Genomic DNA, 22,062 nt, shown 5'->3' with positions numbered 1-22,062 from the left:
TGAAGTCAGTAGACCACAATTTCTGTGATTGCTTTTTAATAAAGCAATCTTTTTTTTAAATGCAGTCTGTTTTCCTTAAAGCAAAACGGGATGTGTTGAAAAAGAAAAAAGTGAAACTTGAAATTTAGGTATGTGGGGCTCTTAAAAAATGTTATTTACATTCTTAAAGCAGAAGGGGTGCCTTGGAGACCCCTTCCCCTTTGAGAATGGGTTACCACCAATTTTAAACTGGTGGTAAAGTATTACTGTTTTCCGACTGCAATTCAGTCGCAGTCGCATGCTGATTCGGTGTTTGGAACGGATGCCCTAAACACGCCCCTTCCAAATACTGATGCAAAATGTGATTCGGTTACAAGTTACTGAATCACCTTTTGCATTTGGACATTTGGAGAAAAATAATTCCAGTAGCAAACGGACAGATTCTGCTAATGGGGCCATTTGCGACCGCAAAAATGCTTTTTACATCTGACCCCAAATGTGGTTTGAAAATCATAAAAATATAAGTTGATATTGTGTGAGGCATTTTACTCACCTTGTTGCTTTATAATTAAGGCTCCCGGTTTTCCGTTGTTAGGGTTTTTTTACAGATAATTACAGACAGAAAACAAAGTGTTTCCTGTCTGTAATTATTTTTAAAAACGGAAAAATGCAGAAAAGTGTGCTTTTTGGGGGTGACTCTCCATGCTGTTTTTCGTGATTTTTAAGACAACAGCTGAGCAGATAGGCAGCATGAGAAGCTATAAATAGGTTCAGATTTCCCTAAATGCAGATGTATGGTAACATATATTTGTATTATAATGCTCATATTTACCTGAAGGTGTCGTGTTTTGCTAAATTTGGCTGCTTAATTAGCTGCAACGCGACAGGCAGTGAAGTAGGAGTGTATGTTTATCAGTTAAATAAATGTGGAACTATACCAATTTATGACTCCATATATTCGCAAAACACAAAATAAATATGGATAAATACCAATAAGATGAGCAAAAAAATTATATGGATAAATACAGAGTGAAATGTTAAAAAAAAAAACATAAAACCGGGAGCCCTATATATAATCTCCAATTATCTTGGCATACTTCACACTTAAAGAAAGGATTCTCTGCATGTAACCTTTTTGGTTTTGTTTGCCAGTTCTTTGCTCACTTTGATCTGCAGTCCTGAACCCAATCATTTGTAAAAAAAAAAAAACAATTTACATAAAATCAAGTCAGATATCTAGCGTCCCACTTTCGGGGTGTTTTCAAGGAATAATGGAAGGTCTGTTGTCGAACTGTGCCATATGTGATTACAATTCTACTTCTTCATTAACGTTGCAGGACATCAAAGCAAACGTGTTTTATTGGAACTGATTCTAAATCTGCATTTTTTTCTCATATTGCAGACTGATGTGATGCACCAAAATGTATATGACTACATTCATGTGGATGATAGACAGGAGTTCTGCAAGCAGCTTCACTGGGCCATGAAGCCACGGCAGTTGGAGCCTGGGCATGAACCACAGGCTGAAGCAGGTAGGATTCATTATAAATGTATGTGTATATATGACATAACGCACCCCCGGAACACATTAAAAAGATATTGCAAGTCACAGAGGAGTTCCGTGACCTCATAGAGGAATGAGGCTGGAGGCCACATTTCTTTATAAGGTCACAGAAAATGAAGGTGACTTTCAAAATGTATAAAGTATGGCGGAGGTACTTTTTTCCTAATAATACCTGGTTACACCATACACCCTTCCCACAAACCTCTTACATCCTTGGTGTGGTGCTCCTTCATATGAAAGAGATAGGGATTTTAAACATGAACAATACAATTACCATTAAGGCCAGAAATGCACCTGGATAGCAGACCCGTAGACCAGAAATGCACAGTTATTGCAAAATTTATATATTTTTAATAATTAAATTTCAATTAACTCAATTGTTTGTGCATAATCAACCTGACTGGGCTATATGACCCAGAATACAGAGAATCCTAAAACCCTTTATTTGGGAACTCAATTGGTTTGGATCCTTGTGACCCGCATACACGGGTCGTTTTGCACATCTTGCAGACAAGCTCAATGAGTCCCTAATGATGACCCCTAGATTTTTAATCACAGAGAGGCCAAGCGTTGATTGACTTAACAAGTGAGCAACTGAGTCTTTTGGACTATTAAAATGCTCTAAATAATAAAAAAACAAATATTGTTTTTCTGCACCTCAGTTATTACCTCATTGCTTTTACGTGCTTGTCTATGTGCTGTCGGTGAGTACATTGTACTATGCCAGTTGGTAGCCCAGAATTTTTAAAATGTAGCCAACCACTGCTGTGTAGACCATGGTGCAGGGCCCGACGCTCAGAGTTGCACCCAGGTTGGCTGAGCCTGGGAGTCTTTGGAGTGCAGCTTGGTCACCCAGAAGACGAGTTATCGCCCAGGAAAGTATTTAGCTCTGACCATGATACCGCAGGGCGACTGGTGGCCCAGTGGCTACTGGACTTCTACCCAGATCCAGAGGACCTTAAGGCATGTCAACGCTATGGCCAGGACCACCTCACCTGCTTCGTGGACTGAGGAGTAGCCACAGAAGAAGCCAGTTACCGTAACGCATCCTTGAGCATCTTCAGCATCCTATATCCCTTGCATCAACTGTTTCTGAGGGCCTTCCTGGTCCTCCTGGCTGCCTCACTGTCCGAGGTGGCCGCTCAAAATAACTTGAACCAACTGCAATACAACTAGCCAAAGTTTTTGCTCAAAAAGTTTCTGTGTCAAAGCCATTGAATTTGTCAATGCTTGTTCACGGTTGAGTGAAATGATTTGATTAACTATACTTTGTAAATTCTAGACCTCTGGAACCTTAAAGTGCATCTTTTTCGTTGTGGTGTCCAAAAATACAGTTAATTTTTCATAAATTGGTGTTGATTTATTGATTGTCTCGATTTCTTCTTCAATTGTTTTGGTGCTGTTAACATGCTTTACATTTGTTCCTTTGTGTAAGCATTGCTGCTCAGAGCCACAGCTACCCAGGGTTGAGCTAGAGGGTTGAACAAACGTAACCTACTGGTCCTAAAGGGAATGGTAGGTGTTTCACACGGTGTAGTTGCACAACCAAACCATATACTGCACCCCATTTACTCACACAAATAAATGCTGAGTACCCAAAATGCCAGACATATGCTTTTGCAGGATTCAAAAGTCTCTTGGGAAAAGTTGTAAATCTACTCCTTGTGGGTTTGCTTCTATATTTAGTACAATTCAACTATTAATTCAATAAACGTTCCAACTGGGTAGTCAGTGCTTCTTTTTACGATATGCTGATTTTCCACTAGAGCCCTCGTTACAAGTGGCACAGGAATACAAATGGGGCTAGTGACGGCAAATACAGTCCGATCGAAATTCCAATTTACCGAAATATCATGTGTCCCAAGTATACCCGAACGTAGTATCCAGATGAAATAAAGCAAAACATATTCCCGAATCAGTTATACCCTCTTCCATCCTCCTGGATTGGCTGGCACTCGGGGTATCAGTAGTCATGTGGGCAGTAATGGGTAATATTCCGAGCAACTCATAATGATGGCCTTGGTGAATAATTCATATTATACACACAGCCAAAATATCCATTTTCACCTGTAAATTTTTGCATCTTTTCTTGTCCACTCTGAATTCGTTTTCACTATAAAGAAATGCCTTCTCCCACTTCCCCAAAACAATGTTGTTGTTCTCTCCCTTTTGTTCCCTGGGAAACAAAGGTTTCTATGCCTTTTCCAGTAGTAGTTTTTGGTATGCTTCCAAGGTGGGAAACTCCTAGATTAACAGTTGAAAATGGCCACAAAGTTTCAACATGGTAGGCATTAATATGGCTACTTACCACTGTCTCCTCTGACGCAGACGAACATATGCATAAATGTTGACCCGTTAGACACACTTTTAAACATGAGTACGTTAATTTTGCATTCAGAGACTTAGCAAATCTTAATTCTAGGAATCTAGTTTGCAGTTTACAAATGCTTCAAATCTTTTGTGCAACTAAATGAGATGGTGGTGCAAAAGGTTTAGAAAATCAGGCTCTTTGCTCTGAACCTTAATATGGTGTGAAAAATTAAAAGGCTCAAAGGAACCATCAACTGTCTAGAGGAATTCAACCCTGCAAAGGGTTCTCAGGTTTGATCATTTGGTAAATTGTTTGGAAATTTAACTCTACTCCTGAATATCAGCCTTAATTTGCACCACAACAATTCAGATCTAGTCTGTGGGAAAAGATTGTTGAGCCATTTTTAGGTCTGGCTTGACAGTGCAGCTATTACCTGACATTATGTGATTAATCCATAAAATTAATTCAAGAAGCACTACAAGGAGAGGGGCTTGCCCACTGTTGTTAGCCAGAGGTTTGTGTTTTGATTGGGCCGAAGTTGTGTGCTTCCACAAAATAGGTGCTTGCTCCCATGCACCTGTGATCATTTTGTTTATTTATCCAGCTGCCTGAGCTTTAACCTCCAGGGGCACACATATGACATTGTGTAAAGCTAATGAAGTGTCTTAGATAACTGGATAGTTTAGTGTTTGTTTTACTCTGACAGCAGCGAGGTGGGACGGCAGTAATTAACTCTAGACTTCTGAGTGCAGTTTTGTGTAGGCGACACTGATCAACACGGATTTTAAATTTATGGCTTGACAGTGCAACTGCCGCCTGACCTTATGCGAGCAACAAAATTGAGCTTTCAGAGTCATACTGAGAGTTTCTTGGGCTTCAACCACATCTTAGTTCCACTGAGTACAGGATTGATTGGGCCGGATGTGTGTGCTTGATCGAAGCAGACTGCTTGTATTGCACTATTTGGCTTGTGGCAAAATTTATACTTGACACAGCAGGACTGAGTTGGTTATGGTAGGAAGCCAATAATCGTGACTATAGATAGACCCGATCTGTTTATTATGAAATGTTATGATAAAGGCACTAAGGCTGACATATTGATTGTGAAAAGCAAATGTTAAAGTCTTAAGGCATTTATGGGTGATTCACTACACTAGATTAAAGACTACAGATAGGTATTTTGTGACATCGAATGCACAGATTACCATAGTAGGTAATGGTTTTTCTATTGGTCACACAGCATGACAAACCATGAATACAGAAGATTTGCTCTGTGAGAATCCTTGTTATGTCTTCTTAGGAGAGATAGTATTTGGCTTAACTAACTGTACTTTTGTACACCTTTCTAATTTTAAGACTGTGTGTCTGGTGGTTGCCTTGTGGAAACGCTTGCACTCAAAACCTGAGTTAGTTATGGTTACAAGCTAGCTATATGCCGGTTTGGTGCACTGGAAACATGTCCGATACCATAAGTCTGGTCTACTTATTACGAAACATTTTGACCAAAGAAATTGGTCTGGTTTACTAATTGAGAAACGCATATTTTTAAGCCAGTAGGCATTTAACAGTTGTTTATGATCACATTGTGTTACAGGCTTTAGCAAGATATTTTGTTAGAGGTAATCTCACAGATCACCATGGTAGGCAAGGGCTTTAACATTTGCCACCCACTCTGACAAACCCTTGGATTTTTCACTGTGATGAGATTTACTAGGCTCTGTTGAGTGCTGTTGTGTATTGTTTTGCAAGATGTATTTTGCTACATATTTGTCATTTTATAACTATGCATGTTGTTTCCCATTATATCTGCACTTGAATAGGTCGGTGTTGTGTTAAGTGTAAAGCCAATTTTAAAGGGTAAAGAGTTAATTGGAAAAAGCCATGGCAGATTTCATAGGTTTGATCTGTTATTTATGAAACATTATGACAAAGCCAGTGGCCTGATCTACCTATTGCGAAAAGCATGGGTTAAAGACAATAGGCGTTTAAGGATTAACTGCTATTATATTGTGCTAAAGTCTATAGGCAGGCAAGAGATTTGGTGTTGGTGGCCCACCTAAACAAACCATGGGGACAGATAATCTGCACTATGATAATAGTTATATTGGTTCTATTGGTAGGGATTTGATATTGTTTTGACAACTCTGTTTTGTATGCATTTGTAATTTTATTATGGTATACCTGATGGGGCCTTGTGGGAAGGCTTATGAACAAATACAGTCTGTCTGAGTTGGTTATGGTGGCAAAATTCTTTTTCAGGTGACAAACAGTTGTTTGCAATTTGAGACTATTTTTTGTGAATGGAAGGCCCTGCCTTCCCTACAAAATCGAAGAGGCCAAAAATGAAGACTGATGAACGTTTTGTTAAAAATGTGGTCACTTACATGTATGTTGCTGTATTTGACAAATGCAGCCACTCCCAAACGATCCCAGAAGCAGTGAGGCTGGTAAGATAAGAAGAGCAAAGAGGAGAAGACAGCACGCTGGCCATGAATACACAGGAAAGACCAGAGAACTCCATGCCATTTCTGTTTTCACAAGTCTAATATATAGTGATGCTAATAAAAAAACATAAAGAGCAGTTAAGAGATTAGGCATGCTGTAGAATATAAGGAAGCAAAAGACACACAATTGATGGACAGAATGCAGAACACATCAAAACATTCACCCCCAGTCAAGAGATCTGGGTTAAATCCATCATTCTTTTGCTCACCATGCCACCCCAGTTTAGACCTGGCCTTATGCGAATCAGTCTTGACCCTGTGCCTCATGGGAACAGTCCAGCTCGAACTGCCAAGCCAGGTCCTCCTGGATCAGAAACAAGCATCCTAGGACCGGTTTCGGGGTTTCACCCCGCTTCAGCCAGGATAGCCTGATTTCAGTGGCACAGTGAGCCCAGGACCCACGTCTGGGCATACCTGGCGCACTTAGGGCGAGAAAGCAAAAGACACACAATTGATGGACGGAATGCCGAACAAATCAAAACATTCACCCCCAGTCAAGATATCTGGGTTAAATCCATGATTCTTTTGCTCACCATGCCTCCCCAGTTTAGACCTGGCCATATGCAAATCAGTCTTGACCCTGTGCCTCATGGGAACAGTCCAGCCCGAACTGCCAAGCCAGGTCCTCCCTGGACCGGAAACAAGCATCCTAGGACTGGTTTCGGGGTTTCACCCCTCTCCAATCAGGATAGCTTGATTCCAGTGGCACAGTGAGCCCAGGACCCACGTCTTGGCATACCATGATTTGCATATGGCTGGGTCCAAACTGGGGTGGCATGGTGAGCAAAAGAAGATAGATTTAACCCAGATATCTTGACTGGGGGTGAATGTATGATTTATTCAGCATTCCGTCCATCATTTGTTTGCGTAGCACTTTTCACTCTAAGTGGGATGGGTATGCCCAGACGTGGGTCCCTTGCTCACTGTGCCACTGGATTCAAGCTAGCGTGGCTGATGAAGGGGAATACCCAGAAACTGGTCCCAGGATGCTTGTTTCGGTACAGGGAGGACCTGGCTTGGCAAGTAAGTATGCACATTACACAATGGTCTCCAGGGGGAAACCAAACCATGTACTAAAAAAGAGGAATGCTAACTGTGATCAAAGTCGGGACTTGGACCAGGAGACTCAGAAGAGCGTGGGTTCACAAGGAACCACCCAAAGTACCCAGGAACCACACGGAGGCTGTGTGCAGAGTGGAAACACAGCCGCGTACTCAATAGAAGTCAACGGGAAAGTCGTGGTTGCAGTTTTGAAGAGGAAGGACCCTTCCCAGTGGACCCTGAAGGCAGCCCATGGACGACAGAAGGTTGGAGAGTCACCCCACCCGTGGATACCCCAGGAACCAGGATACCTATAGCAGGGAAGCTGGGCGGATAGTTGCGAAGTGATGTCGGAAACCACCGTAGACCACAGTTGAGGACTTCAGTAAAGATGCCGCGGGCGAAGACTGTGCAAGAGTCTGGTGAAATCCAAGGATGGATTCTTGAAGAGAAGAACCTGCAAACAGAGGGGACAGAGTCTATGCCACTCGGAGCGGACCAGGAGGCACGTAAGAGCAATACACAAGCTGTCTCACGGAGGAAGTCCTGAAACATGGGGTCGGTGTCGAGCGGGAGCACCAACAAGCCTTGGCAGCTTTAACAAGCGCAGAAAGCGAAGAAGGAGCAACATTGAGACCAGCAAGGTCCAAGGGACTCACCAAGTGCAGGAGAGTAAGAGCAGGCCCCGAACAAGTAGGGGAGCCCACTGAAACATGAGAAGAACCTCAAGAGGACCCACAGGCCCAAAGCAGAGGAGTCCTAAGAGGACCTCAAGCAGCTCAGCAAAGATGAAGGCCGATGGTGCGGAGGATGATCATCTTGGCAGGAAGAGATGCTGGAGGCTGGAGATTCTAGTAGCCCGAAGACCTCTGGAGTGTAGAGCCAACAAGCCTTGGCAACGGCAAGTCGACGCGGTGCACAGGGGTTCGGTTCAAGCAGTTCTGACGAGGGCTACTGGCCTCAAACTTGCTGAGAGGACAGGTCAGGCCTCGAGGGAGATCCAGCACCACCACCTGTGTTGCTGAGCCGTAGGAAGTCAGGAGCAGCAGACCAGTCAGCTTCGTAGTGGTGCCTGTAGATACAGGGGAGTGACACCTTCACGCCAAGGAAGATTACTTTGGGTGTCCTTGAGGCCCACAAGCAGGTTGAAGATCCTGGATGAATCACAGACAACGAAGAAGACTTGCAGAACAGCGAGACCAGGAGCAGCAGCAGTCTTCCATGATGCAGTCTCGGGTCCAGGCGAAGTCCAAGTGTCCAGACGGTCGAAGAGTGGCATGATTTTAGGCTTGAATCTTGTCCCATGAAGAATCTGAGGACCCATCCACAGGTAAGCCCTTTTATACCCTAAGGAAGGGGTTAGGATGACTCAGGGATTTCTCCTAGAGGAGGGGCTGGACAGAGGGGAGGATAGTTCCATGTCCTTTGTCCAGTTCTGTGCCAGAGTGGGAGCTAAGGGCTCCATGAACTGGCTCAAACCGGAGTATGCAAGGAGGGCACCAAATCTACCCTTCAAAGCAGTCTGGTGGCGCTGGCAAGCACCCCAGCCAAATACACTAACTCCTGTCTGGGAGGTGGTCACACTTTCCTATGACAGGAAACCTATTGTTCTACAGCACTAGCTTGCTGGCAGACCCTGGAAGGCTGTTACTTGGAGTACTGGGTGCCTCCCAAAGGAGCCCCCCAGTGCATAGAATTATACCTCCAACACCAGTAATGGTGTTGGCGTATGATTCCAACATGTTTAATATCAAACATGCCCAGGTTTGGCACAGCCACTATATAGTTAGCCATCGCGTAATGACGGATGGCCACTATATGTATCAAAATGGCTGACCACACTTATAAAGCCTTGGGAATCCTTGTAGGGGTGTCCTGCCCATGCAGGGGCAACCATACACTTATAACCCAGTTCCCTGCCTTCTGCATTGAAAGGCCTGCCTTGGGAATGACTTATAGGTTTTAAGTGTAGTGATCTCAGATATAAGAAAACTTATATCTGTCGTAAGTGGTCACCAGCTTACACAGACTGCAATGGCAGGTCTTTAGTCACAATTTGAGTGATCTCTAATGGGTGGCATAATGCTGCAGCTCTTGGGAGATTCCTCATGTACCTATGCCCTGGGTACCCTAGTACCATGTACTAGGGACCTATAGGGGTACACCAGTAGCCAATTGTGGAGGTACAGAAGTACTTACCATGTCAAATTTGGGGAAGAAGCACAGTGACGTGGGTCCTGATTAGCAGGATCCCAGTCAGAATAGTCAAAAATGCACTGACACCAGGAAAAAAGTGGGGGTATTGGTAACCATGCTAGAAAGATCCTACCTTCCTATATATATCACCAGAAGGGTTGTCTGGATTAGTGCAAGGTGCTTCGCTTAAATAAGTGTGCACCATATACTAAGCCAGTCTCCTACAAGACTCATCCCCTATTCTCCAATGAGGAGATAGCACAAGTCCTTTAGGTGCAAAAATTGAATATGGCCCCAGGATCGGACATATATTTATTGAATTATTGATTAGCAAACAAACCAGGAGTATCAGCACGCTGCACAAGCAAACAACATTGATGCAGAGCATCTATATAAAGAGCATCTTCCAAAGATTGTACAACAATAAGCAAAAATCAAAGAAGAACAGCACAGTTGGTCGAGAGAAAGAGAAAACAAGAACACAGGGCAGGAGAGAATCTAAGACAAGATTCACAACGAGGATAGATTCACAACATCACACCTTTAAACCTTTTTTAACATCTTCCACCCCCTAAGGTCGCTGGGCTAACCTTGCAGATGAGTTATTTCAGAATCATGGCCACAAGCCATAGTAGTTGCTATAATAACAAGCATTGGCATAGCCAATAGGTCTCGCTTTCTGGACCCTCTAAGTGTTTAGCCAGAGGATTGGCTTTGCTAATGTTTTTAAGGTATATTGTATGGCAGAATGGGTGCTGTGCAGCATGTTGAAAAGTTATAATAATTCTCCTTCTGCTTTCCCTTTATTTTTTACTTTGTAGAAGGGCAAAATGCAGTTAATCGCTGTGAAGTTAGCCAATAGTTGAAGTGGGCTGACCCATTTGCCATGTTTTAATCTGCAGTGGCATACCGAAATGTGAATGACACAATAACAGGTGACTGGTTGATGAGAGCTGGCTGAATGCACCCCTAAGTATATTGAACATGTGACAGCTGCTCAAAGCCAGACTTTAACAGGCACCATACATGCAAGCGCTATCAAGCCCTCCAAAGCAGCAGGGCGGGTTTGGTTGGTAGAGAAGAAAATGACAGTTTGCCAAATAAAGAGATGATCTCCATACAGCACAATGGAGGAAGGTAGGACCAATGTGTAACAAAAACATCAGAAACGTTGTCCTGCCTTCTTTTGTTCCTCTTAAATTCTTTGTGGCCGACAGAAACACAGGCATCTTGTGCGCGCAGATGCTATTGCAAAGATGTGTGGAATAAGTTCAAGTGTGAACGGCTGCGTCATCATGTCTGGGGGAACCCTTATCAAATCAGCTGTCAAAGGCGTGGCCTGGGAAGGTGACGCTCGGACAAGCAGGGTTTCTTTCAGGCAAGCAGAGAGTACAGAAATAGAAAGTGCTTTTAAAGAGTTGCAAAACAATTATTAATTATTAGCAGGCGCCTGCCCCTGCTTAATATAAATAAGGAGAAATTAAACATTTTGTTCCATTGAGCGAGTTAGATCACAAGGATACCTTTCACCAGAAGCAGGTGATAGGAATCTGATGGGAAGAGCTGGCTGATGTTTATTTAGAGTACGAAAGATATGGTGCTCGAATGTTAGCCCAGATATAAATGTTGGTCATGTACATGATCAAGACTCGAACATGTTTCCTTATAAAGATATTCTGTGTGAAGCTTTGCACACAGTTACAAACATTGGGACTATCTAAACAAGCATTGGCCGCGCGGCAGTAAAAGTAACGCCGTGCAGCTGTAAAAGCGAACGTCATTGCGATCACTCTGAAAGCGAAAGTGATCGCGATGACGCGCTAAAGCACGCTAGGGATGCGCACGCAGCAGCAGCGGGAGGGGAGGAGGCAGGGAGCATGCAAGAGGAAAGACATGGCGCTGAAGGCTGGCGGTTCGCGCGTGCACACTCTCGTGAACGCAAGCTTGTCGCCAGCCAGCAGCACTTTGAAAACTCACCTACTAAAGTCTCTCCGAGCAGCGCATGCGCGCTGACTCAGCGAGACCTAAAAAGGGCTCCAGGTCCAAAGCCAGGTGCTAACAACCAATCCTTCACCTGGATGCATAGTTGATGGGAGGGCCCTCATATGCAGACTCCATTGTGAGGGTGGATTACAGGGTTGGTAAATCGTACCCCGAAGGCTTTAAAAAATAGATGTCTTTCCTTCCTGGGCCTTGAAGTGGCCTAGCATGGTGTTCAGAGTCATTTTATTAAGGGCATGTCACTCACACTTACGAGTTTTATCAAGGACATCAAAAAAGGTTTAGAGAAGGCACTGGCACTGATGAACAAGTGCTCCTGCTAGCAGTTGAAAAACACACCATCTATAGGGAGTACTCCTTAAAGTGGACATTGTGGATCTCCAGACAGACTTCACTTTAGTTGATAGAGGAGTCCTGTACATGAAACTGAGAGACATGGGAATAGATATCCTCTGGTTGTTCACAGTCCAGGTTATCAATGGGAACGTTTGATAGGGGCTAGCCAATAAATAACCCAGTCCATTCAAAAGTAAAAGGTGCTCAAATGTTCCCAATGCGAATTGCAGCAAACTTGGTGGCATATTTACAAGGAGTTAACGCCACCAGAACATCACTTTTTCCGACATTCTGGTAGTGTTATGTCCTTCACCTTATTTACAAGGCGGCGTTCAGCTACTTAATTTGGCTTAACGCCACCTTGTAAATAATGCCCCTATTCACGTAGCACTTAGCGTGAATAGGGCGTGCAATGGGTGTTGCAGTGAGCATTCCGCCAGAACACCCATTGCTTTTTGATGCTTCCCCTATATTTACAAGGTGTGGGGCACCGCCAAAACTATCACCAGGGAATACCTGGTCTTAAGCAGGCGATATGAGGAGAAATGTTTCATTTCTCCTCGTATTTTGCTCTTTCCATATGTGCTGCATTCTGCAGCACACATAGAAACCGCACCTCACCTATAAAGATTGTTTATGTGCAGAAAGATATCCCTTCCTGCACATTCACAATCACCCCTGCAGTACAGGCACATATGCAACATGGTGCAAGGGTGCCTGCCCTGGTGCTAAGCAGCTTCTTTAGCACCATTGCTAGGGAAAACGCAGGGGTGCTCCGTTGTTTGTAAATACGGGCCATCCCTGCATTTTGAAACTGAAGGTTTTGGGGTTTTTGGAGTAACACCGCGCTCCGCCAGTTTCTAGTAAATATGGCCCTTGTTCTGCCAAATACATGATATAGGTAGAAGCAGGAGCAAACCCTGAGAGCAGTATTAGCAATGCTGTCACGAACTAGAGAAGCTTTGGGCCTTTATCTAACATTCACGGCATACCATGGTAATAGGGCCTCAGATGCTTGTGCTGCCCTTTCTGCAATGTGCATTGTGTATGTACAAATTAGTGTCCGTGCAATGTCATGTGAGCTTTCTATTTAAACAGGGGTATAGCTTCAAGCAAGTAATGGACTAACTGTTCCTAAAGAACTGTGCCACATTATCAACATAGGCGCAAAGATAACCAAAAGGCCTTTGAGCAGTATTTGTGGAAGCTTTCGTGGAAAGTCCTAGAGTTCCTCCCAGTTCAGTGGCGGCTGGTATGAAGGAGGGTGGTGAGTCGGGGGGGACAAAAATAAACAAAAAAATTCAAGAAACTGCAGGAACTAATCCTGGCTGTGCTCTCATGCTGCATGAGAGCAGCGCCAGAGTTGGAGGGAGCGGCCTCTCTTGTTTCTCCCAAGGGCAATGGAGCCCTATGCTGTCTCTAACCCAGCTGTCATAAGGCAGCTGGGTTAGAGAGGTTTAAACTGCGCATGTCTGGCTGGCCGTTGCAAGACAATCGGCAAAAAAGACATGCACTCTTTAAACCTAAGTGCCCTGTCAATCACTGCTTTCTGCTGCTGCCTAGCTGAAATTATCACACAATTGACTACTGCAAGTGGTAATTTAAGACAGGTCTGCTGCCTGTCAGTCAGTTTTGGGCTGATTGGTGTCTTAAATAGTTAAAGAGCTGAAGCAGTGGTATTTTACCACCATTGATAGTGGGAAATGGTTGTTTGTCTCTGGAGTTTAAAAGAAATGTTTGGCTGGGAGTGTAGCAACATATCTCTAATTACAAGGCAGGACACAACACAATAACAAAACACAAAGCCAAATTACAATACAAGAAAAACAACACAGGGCCCAACACAAAAATAGTAGGCAAAACAGAAATAAGCACAACAACCACAGAACAGTTCTACAGTAACACAATTTAATAATGCAGCACAAAACAAAAAAACCTAAATTAAACACCACTTCAACCCCACAACAAAGTGCAACACAATAAAATAAGCAAAAAATTCTTGTCATACATTACCACTGCCACAAATCTGCTTTCATAACACAGTAGTAAAAGGTGTTTGCACCAAACACTGCCTTAGTTACCACAGAGGGCTTGAAATTGCACCTGCCAAAAATGTTTTGTGATTTGGCCTTAAAATCGTGAAAATATGATAAGCACATGTACTGCACTATAAGTAGCCAAGTATTCATATTCTTTGTTAGCATGATACATTTTTTGATAGGATATGCAAACTGGAATTGGTGATTGCGGTGACCTCATTTCTGCTGTTTTTATTTTAACACTAGCCATGTACATTCTTCACACAACTTGTTTGAATTTTGTGTGTTTTATCATCACCTTTTTTACACACCACAGGGCTCTTTCTCCACTCTTTGTCTCTGACTGTTGGCTTTAGCGGCCAGGCTTTTGGATTGTTTCATCCTTTCACTCTCATTAAATGTAAAGCAAATCAAATAGGTTGAACCTTAAATCTAATATCCCCCTACCTAATGTTTATTTTTATTCGGCCGTCATGTGATGTCCCCTTTGTATATTTCCTTGCCACTTTTGTTCCTATCCTTTTCGTTACGCGCTATTAAAATGTAATTTACTGTTTTTCAGACCTTTTAATCCAAGTTCAACATCTGTTTTATTGAGCTGCGCCCCTGCGGTTTACCATGTGTGCGGGCACCATAAGATGAAGCGAGCAGATACCGCACTTTTCTTTATTGAAGTGTAACCCACCCTACAAATAAAAGGGTTTTATGTATTTGATTCCTTCATTCATTGCTCTTCATTACTAGCTAGTACAAACCTTAAAAAAGTAGTCTGTTTACAGTTTTTTCACCTCTGCGAAGGGCCTTTCTTGACTTTGCCCGTATTTTCTGCTGCTGAAGCCGTCCAGAGACCACCGACAGTGTTCACATGCGCCACCAACGAAGTCCCAAGCAGCTGCCATGGCGTCCAGTCACATGTGTAAGCCGGGTCTGAGACATTCCTATCGCCTTCTAAGAGGGGCTTGTTGGCAACTGGGCCAAGGGACATGATTCCGCGCAATGCCTCAAGTTTCCTTTGATTTTGTAACGATTTCATGTTTTTTCCACCATGCGAGCCTGTTGGCAGTGTGCCATTGTATCTGTTGACATTTGTTCTCATGCAAATGCTCTTTCGTTTTGTGAGCCCTTGGCATCAGTAGTTAGTGGCTGGCTGCACTAAATAGTGGTGGGGCGGGCAAATGGGTGGTGGGTGAGTAACACTTTAAATAAAATAAAGAGATTGGGGGCATATCAGCAACAACCGGCGATAATTATCGCTAAGCGCACTTAGCCCTAGGATAATTATCGCTAGCTAGCGTGGATTTTTATCGCTGAGATAGCGTGCTATTAGCAACGCTTATCTCAAAACTACCTAACGTGAGATTATCGCTGGAAACCCAGCGATAATCTCACGCAATGTGGCGTTAGCTTGATGATAGGGCCTCACAAACTTAGCCATGATATTCACCTTCCATAGGATATCATGGCTAAGTCAGTCCTGAAGCAGGCGTAAGGAAAGTAGCGATAACAGGGGTTATCGCTACTTTTCTTGCCGCTATGCTTCATAGCGTGGGGCTTGATGATAGGAGAAATGTCGCTTAGCGACATTTCTCCTGTCATGTCAGGTCAGGAACGCCCACTTTGCATCTCATTAGAGATGCAAAGCTGGGCGGTAGGAATTCCTACGCTAACGCAAGTTTTCACGCGTGTGCTTGCTAATTAGGCGATAAAATTATCGCCGCTTTTCATCCGAAAACGGCCTCAAAAGCAGCAATAATTCTATCGCCTCGCCTTGCTGATATGCCCCTAAATACTCATTTACCTGAAGGAACGTCCGCCTCGCTCCGGTCCGGTATTCTCCTTTATGCGGGACCCTCAACAACTCCCCTAACCAATCCTGGCACTGCTCCAATGCTGATAGCAACGCCAGGGTTGGAGGGGGCGGTCTCTCTCGCCGCTCCCAAGGGCACTGGAGGCATGGACTTGGTCTAACCCATCTGTCTTAAGACAACTGGGTTAGATGTTTCAAAGCGCGTATGTCTGGCTGGCCGTCACAAGACGGCCGGCCAAATGTACATGCGCACTGTGAAATGAAGTGCCCAGGCAGCCCACCCTCCTCCCTGCTGCTGTCATGCAGCAGACTCCACCCCTCCTTGTCCTGACGCTGGAGTCAGGACGGGCGGATGAAAAATAAAATGGTAATAAATTAGCTTTCTTACCATTTTATTTTTCATCTCTGGGACTCAAACAGAGGAGCCGCCCTTGCTTGGCCTGTAATTATACATAATGTGCAACTCGCTCATGGCAGGCCTCAGTTTGTTGCAGTTGTCATTCTAAGAGATTTGCCACAGTGAACATTCTGTATCTTTATTTTCCATCTGTCTGGTGGGGCACAATATGGCCTTTATTGTTGGCAAACTTAAGGGAAGTCAAATATACCCATGGAGACCCGTGAACTTTAGGGAAACCAACAGGATTAAACCAATAGAACGAGCACACTACCCAGGAAAAAAGCGTGCTTCCACGATATCAGTGCTAGATCGGGAAAGAAGCTGTTCCTTCAGGGTGATGACTAGAGAGCCAAGTTCTCAAAGTGAGTCTCAGCTAATGCACTTACTTGTGGCAATCAACTTCTTCTAAGTGTTTTATCCTAAATAATGTTAAAAAATATGATCCAACTGAAGATAATAATTGAAAATCTACACCCACTGAGACTTTATTTTTATAAAGGACATTTGCGACACAATATTTGTGTCGGACGATATTCCTGTAGATGATATTCTGGCATACAACCATGGGCAGACCTCAACAAACTGGGGAGATCCCGTTCCCCCAAAATCACCCTTCAGACATCTAAATACATCTCAATGGTAAATATCCAAGTCATACAAATCTCTTCTGCCCCTGCCATCTTTGAGGGGCGCATCACATCACAGTCATAGAAGGCAGGTCAGGCTAATGCATGGAGAGCTTAACTCAGGAAGCACCTTCGCCTGTTGCAGGGATTCTGTGTAAACAGAACTATGCCTGGGATCACAGAACGTCAGTATGTAGGGACTGAGTCACCATACCACATCAGTATCTATGGGCCCAAATTCTGACTAGCTCATTGTGTCTTACCTGCCCTCCTAACCTTCCCAGAATGACAGGTAAGTTGGCACCCCAGAACACAACACTCTAGTTCCCTCAGGGAACCGTGGAAACAGATAGTCACCTTTTCGTTTTCTCACTCATGCATGTCCATAATAAACAAAACAAAGACACAAGAACAGTTTACAATATTTATTGAAACTGTTGTGCTCTATTATAAAACAATTGCGCTGCAACTATAAAACCTATGCATGCCAATAAAATGAGTAACATCACAAGTAAACTGTATGCAATGAGAAGCCCTACTATGTTTAAAGCTATATCTGCCTCCGCTTATCCTCACTACGTGAGCACAGTGATATATCATAGATCTCTGGGATTAGAATCGAACCCCATTCCTATATTATTGTTAGGTAATCTGCATCTCGGGTTGCGTAAGGCTGGCACATTCGTTCCAGGACCTTTCCCCTGCAAGAATTCCTCTCTCTATTTTCAAATGGCACGCCTCCGTGTATACGTTACGGGGTGTCTTTTTTTAGCAGATGTGAACTTATGTTGTGTCTACATGCCAAGCTGCATTGCTAACCGAGCACTGTGATGTTTGAGATGTTCAGACTGTGTCCCAGAGAGAAGAAGCAATACCAAAAACATGTGCAGTGTTTTGCTAAAATAATATTGTGGCACAAAATTGTATATGCTGAGTGCAGTGTGTGCAAAGCAAAGCAGCCTGCAACTTGCAGTTAGGCTAAAGTGGGCCCTGAAGGGAACTCACGACACTCCCTTTTTAAAAACATTTTTTAATTTTTTTTAAATTAAATTACAAATCAACACATGGCCAATTTACAGCAATGATCAACTTCCATAACTCTCAGCACATTATCAATCCCAGCACCCTCATGGTCTTCCTTACTCAGCCACTATTGTTTTACAATGTTAATACAGTATTATCCTCTCTGCGAAAATCTTCCCAATGGGCTCATGAGTTCTACAATAATACAGGGTGTTATATTCTTAAATGCCGGCAATTACCAACACAAGTCGTATATTTTACTATAAGCCATCACAATCAAACACCCTCCCCCCTCCCACTGCCGCCAGTGTGTCCGAACCCCTGTTCACCTTATTATAGTAACAGCATCCGTTCCTTCGCGTCATGATTCAGGACGATCGGGAGACATCACCTCTTGGTCCCGGTACTCCTCTTGACCCCCCATTCCATTGTCACAGGGCTAGTCCTATATTCCTATCTCAGTTCTTGGTTCCTCATGGGGAGCCCATCAGAACCTCCCCAACAGGACCCCCTTCCGAGCCAGTCTCTGGAATCTGCAGCGCTATTACTAGTGCCTCCCACACCCTTGCTGCCTCCATCGCCTTCTCATTATTAGTGCGTATAGCCTGCTGCAATCTAACTGTGCCCTCACTCCTAGCCCACATAAGTAGTTCTGATTTCCACTTCTCTATGCTAGGCCCTCGTCGTGACTTCCATTGGGCGGTGATCTCTCTCTTAGCCAGTAGCAGTCCTAGATCTATAAACTTGCTCGTGATTTTCGTTTTGGGAGTATGAGGAAACCAATGCAAATTACAGGTGCCTATGTCAGCCTCTATTTGTCGCTCCGTGACCCCACATAGGCCAACCACCTCCTGCCAGTACGTTCCTAACTGGCCGCAACTCCACAACATATGGTGCAGCTCCACACCCTCTAGGTTACAGTGTGGACACTGGGCCGTTCCTATCTGGAAATACTGATTAATCTTAGCCGGCGTCAAATAGGCCCTATGCAGTATAAAGAAGTGTATTAATTGAAATCTAGCGTTCCTAGAACTCTTCCAAGCCCTCCGGGTCAACTGCGCCCATGTAGCGTCCGGTATTTCCTTCCCAAGGTCAACCTCCCACTTTCTCTGCAGGTCTTGCAAAGGTTGCAGGCCTTCAGTGACCAGTCGCTTGTAAATACAAGTGACCGCCTTAAACGTTCCCGCCGCCATCACTACATATTGACATGCCATAGAGGTCTGTGGTTCTGATAGTCCTCCCTTCCAGTGGCATTGTATCGCTGAGACCAGGGCTGCATGCAATAAGTAATCTCCTCGCTGCAGATTGTACCTGTCCTGTAGCGTTTGAAAAGGCAATAACACCCCATCTTCATACAAATCCCCCATTACCTGGACTCCCATCTTCTCCCAGTCTGCCAGTGCCGACCAATCCCCTCCATGTGGGAGAGCAGTACACATGCCCAAGGGTATCTCCAGAGCATACGGGCAACTAATTCCCGCTCTACGCTGGCTCCTGTTCCAACACTGTCTCAGCGTCCGCTCTTCCGCGGTTAGTGACCCGACACGCAGCCCCTGCTGTAGTACTGTAAACGATAGCACGTGGTGCTGTATCCACCGGCCCTCTGGACCGTCAGGGCCCCTGAACTCTCGAGCCACCGCCTGAGTAAGCCATTGCAGCTGAGAAGCCAAGTAATAAAATTCAATGTCCGGTATCGCTAACACCCCATCCGACCCTGGTCTCATCATCGTAGGCAAAGCCACCCGCCGTCTCCCGTGTCCCCATATAAAGCCGCCAACAATGGATCTAATCTGCTTGAAAATAGCCCCCGGTATCCACAACGGCAATGTCCTAAAATAATATAGCAAGCGGGGGAACGCCACCATCTTCAGGAGTGCCACCCTGCCAGCCACAGACAGTGGAAGAGTGCTCCAAAAAGCCAAGTTACCTCGCAGTCCCCGTAAAGCCCTTCCCACGTTCCCTTCCAGTAGATCAGCAGGTGCATGATATATGTTGGTCCCCGGATAGGGTAAACAGCTCGGCTTCCACCGAATGCCCGGTGCCGGGGCCAAGCCCGCTGTTGAAGGGATCACCGGAAAAAGACAAGTCTTCCCCCAGTTAACTCCCAGCCCGAGATCCCCCCGAAAACCTTCAGCAGGCTTGTCGCCCCCTCCAGCGCCTCTCCAGTGTCAGCCAAGAAGACAAGGAGATCGTCAGCATACAGAGATATATACTGTTCATCGCCCCGCAAGGTCAGGCCCCTATAGTACCGCCCCCCTCCTAGCATGCTCAGTTAACGGTTCGATGGCCAACGCAAACAGCAGTGGCGATAACGGACATCCCTGTCGTGTTCCTCGTTCTACTGAGCAGGGGGAGGATATCACCATCCCCGTCTGCACCCTAGCAGTAGCCGTGCTATACAATAACCCCGTCCATCCCACAAACGCCTCCCCAAGGCCGAATGCGCGCAACACTCGGTACAAGTAAGGCCACTCCAGGCTATCAAATGCCTTCTCTGTGTCCACCGACAATACTGCAGCATTTGGAGCATCCCCGTGATCTGCGTCCAGTATGTGAAGTAAGCGTCGCACATTACCGGCCGTATTCCGGGTCGGGATAAAACCCGCCTGGTCACAGTGGACCAGTCGTACCATGTGGGGTAGGAGCCGAGTCGCCAGAATTCTACTTAAAATCTTATAGTCAGATGTCAGAATAGATAACGGGCGATACAACGATCTGTCTAATGGGTCCCTTCCTGGTTTCGGAAGTGGGATAACGATGGCCTCCCCTCTGCCCGCGCCTCTTGATAGACCGCCACCAATTGTGGAGCAAGTAAATCAATATAAGTGGAATAAAACTCAATGGGCAGACCGTCTGTGCCTGGTGTTTTGTTACGTGCCATGTGCTTAATGGCACTCCGTATTTCCCCCAGAGTAATGTCTTGCCCCAACAATTTCGCTTTTTCATCTTCCAACTGGGGCAAGGTTATATCAGCCAAGAAGTCTTCCAGGTCCTTGCCAGCGCCCCCAAACCGACTCCTATATAAGCCCTCGTAATACTCTAAGAACAGATCATTAATCCCTCTCTGGGTATAGACCGGTGTTCCCAACGATGAATTCAACGCCAAAATAGGTGGGCCCCGAGGCGCCGGATTAGCTAACCAAGCCAGCAACGTGCTCGCCTTGTCCCGCTCCGCATGCGCCCGTGCCAGATAAGCCCTGTGATCGTAGCATCGTAATCTCTCTATCTGAGTCGCCACCTCTTCCCTAGCCCCCACCATTTCTTCCTGCTGCTCGGGGTGCTCAGGCCTCTCCCTCTCAACTTCGCGCAACCTGTTTTCTGCTGCTTCCACCTCACTTAGCAGCGTCCTTCGCACTCCCGCCGATTTGGCGATACACAATCCTCTCGTCACCGCCTTGAAGGCATCCCACTCCATCGCTATATTAGATGCCGTCCCCCCATTTTCTGTAAAATACTGTTCAATGCACGTTTCTATATCCTTACGGAAGGCCGCGTCCTCCAACATCTCTGGGCGTAATCGCCACATTGGTATTGCAGGCCTCTCCCGAACCCAGCTAATTGTTAGTAATAGCGGATTATGATCCGAGAGCGTTCTCGCCAAATACTCACTGTGAAGGACCTTTGCATGTACATCCGGAGTGCACAATATTGCATCCAGGCGCACATGCAAGACATGTAAGGCTGAGAAGAAAGAATAGTCATGATCGTCTAGGTGTTGCATTCTCCATGTGTCTACAAGCCCCCACTTCTCCTGCCACTCCCTCCTGGCCCTAGCAATCCTGTGTATCGGAGCCTCCGGCAATGGTGGGTGTGACCGATCCATAACAACATCGGCTATCGAATTAAAGTCCCCTCCCAATATCATAGACCCTGTCAGGTAAGGCGCCAACTTTCCAGACAACCATTCAAAAAAGGCCATCTGCTCAACATTAGGGGCGTATATGCTACACAATGTTACATCCAGGCCGTTCAGCCGCCCCCCCACCACCACATCACCTCCCTTCAGGGTCAACAAATTGGAAGGGTACTCCCGCCCTAACCCATATGAGCCACCCCCTCGCAAACGCAGAATATGTTGTACAATAAACTAGCCCCCGCCATCTACGTTGTTACGCACTGACCTCCGCTTTGTTAATGTTGGTTTACTGCAGAAAGGCCACCTGCACCCCCCTCCGTATCAAATAGGCGTGTACCCTGTGGCGCTTTCTCATCGTATGCATCCCCCTCACATTCCA

The 22,062-nt window shown here is 45.2% G+C and overlaps 1 protein-coding gene across 3 annotated transcripts in view; it reads left to right on the top strand.

The window, feature by feature from the left end:
- The window catches only part of AHRR (aryl hydrocarbon receptor repressor), a 793,419-nt gene that overhangs the window by 641,857 nt on the left and 129,500 nt on the right, over positions 1 to 22,062 (top strand). For all 3 annotated transcript variants that reach the window (XM_085606921.1, XM_085606922.1, XM_085606920.1), the window contains one exon: positions 1,382 to 1,511. In XM_085606921.1, the coding sequence (XP_085463047.1) occupies positions 1,382 to 1,511 (130 nt within the window). The remainder of the gene's footprint in view (positions 1 to 1,381; positions 1,512 to 22,062) is intronic.

The sequence above is a fragment of the Triturus cristatus genome, chromosome 5_2 (assembly GCF_964204655.1).
Source record: "Triturus cristatus chromosome 5_2, aTriCri1.1, whole genome shotgun sequence".
Lineage (NCBI taxonomy): Eukaryota > Metazoa > Chordata > Amphibia > Caudata > Salamandridae > Triturus > Triturus cristatus.
Note: the sequence above shows the minus strand (reverse complement) of the source record. Positions and strands in the feature narration are given on the sequence as shown.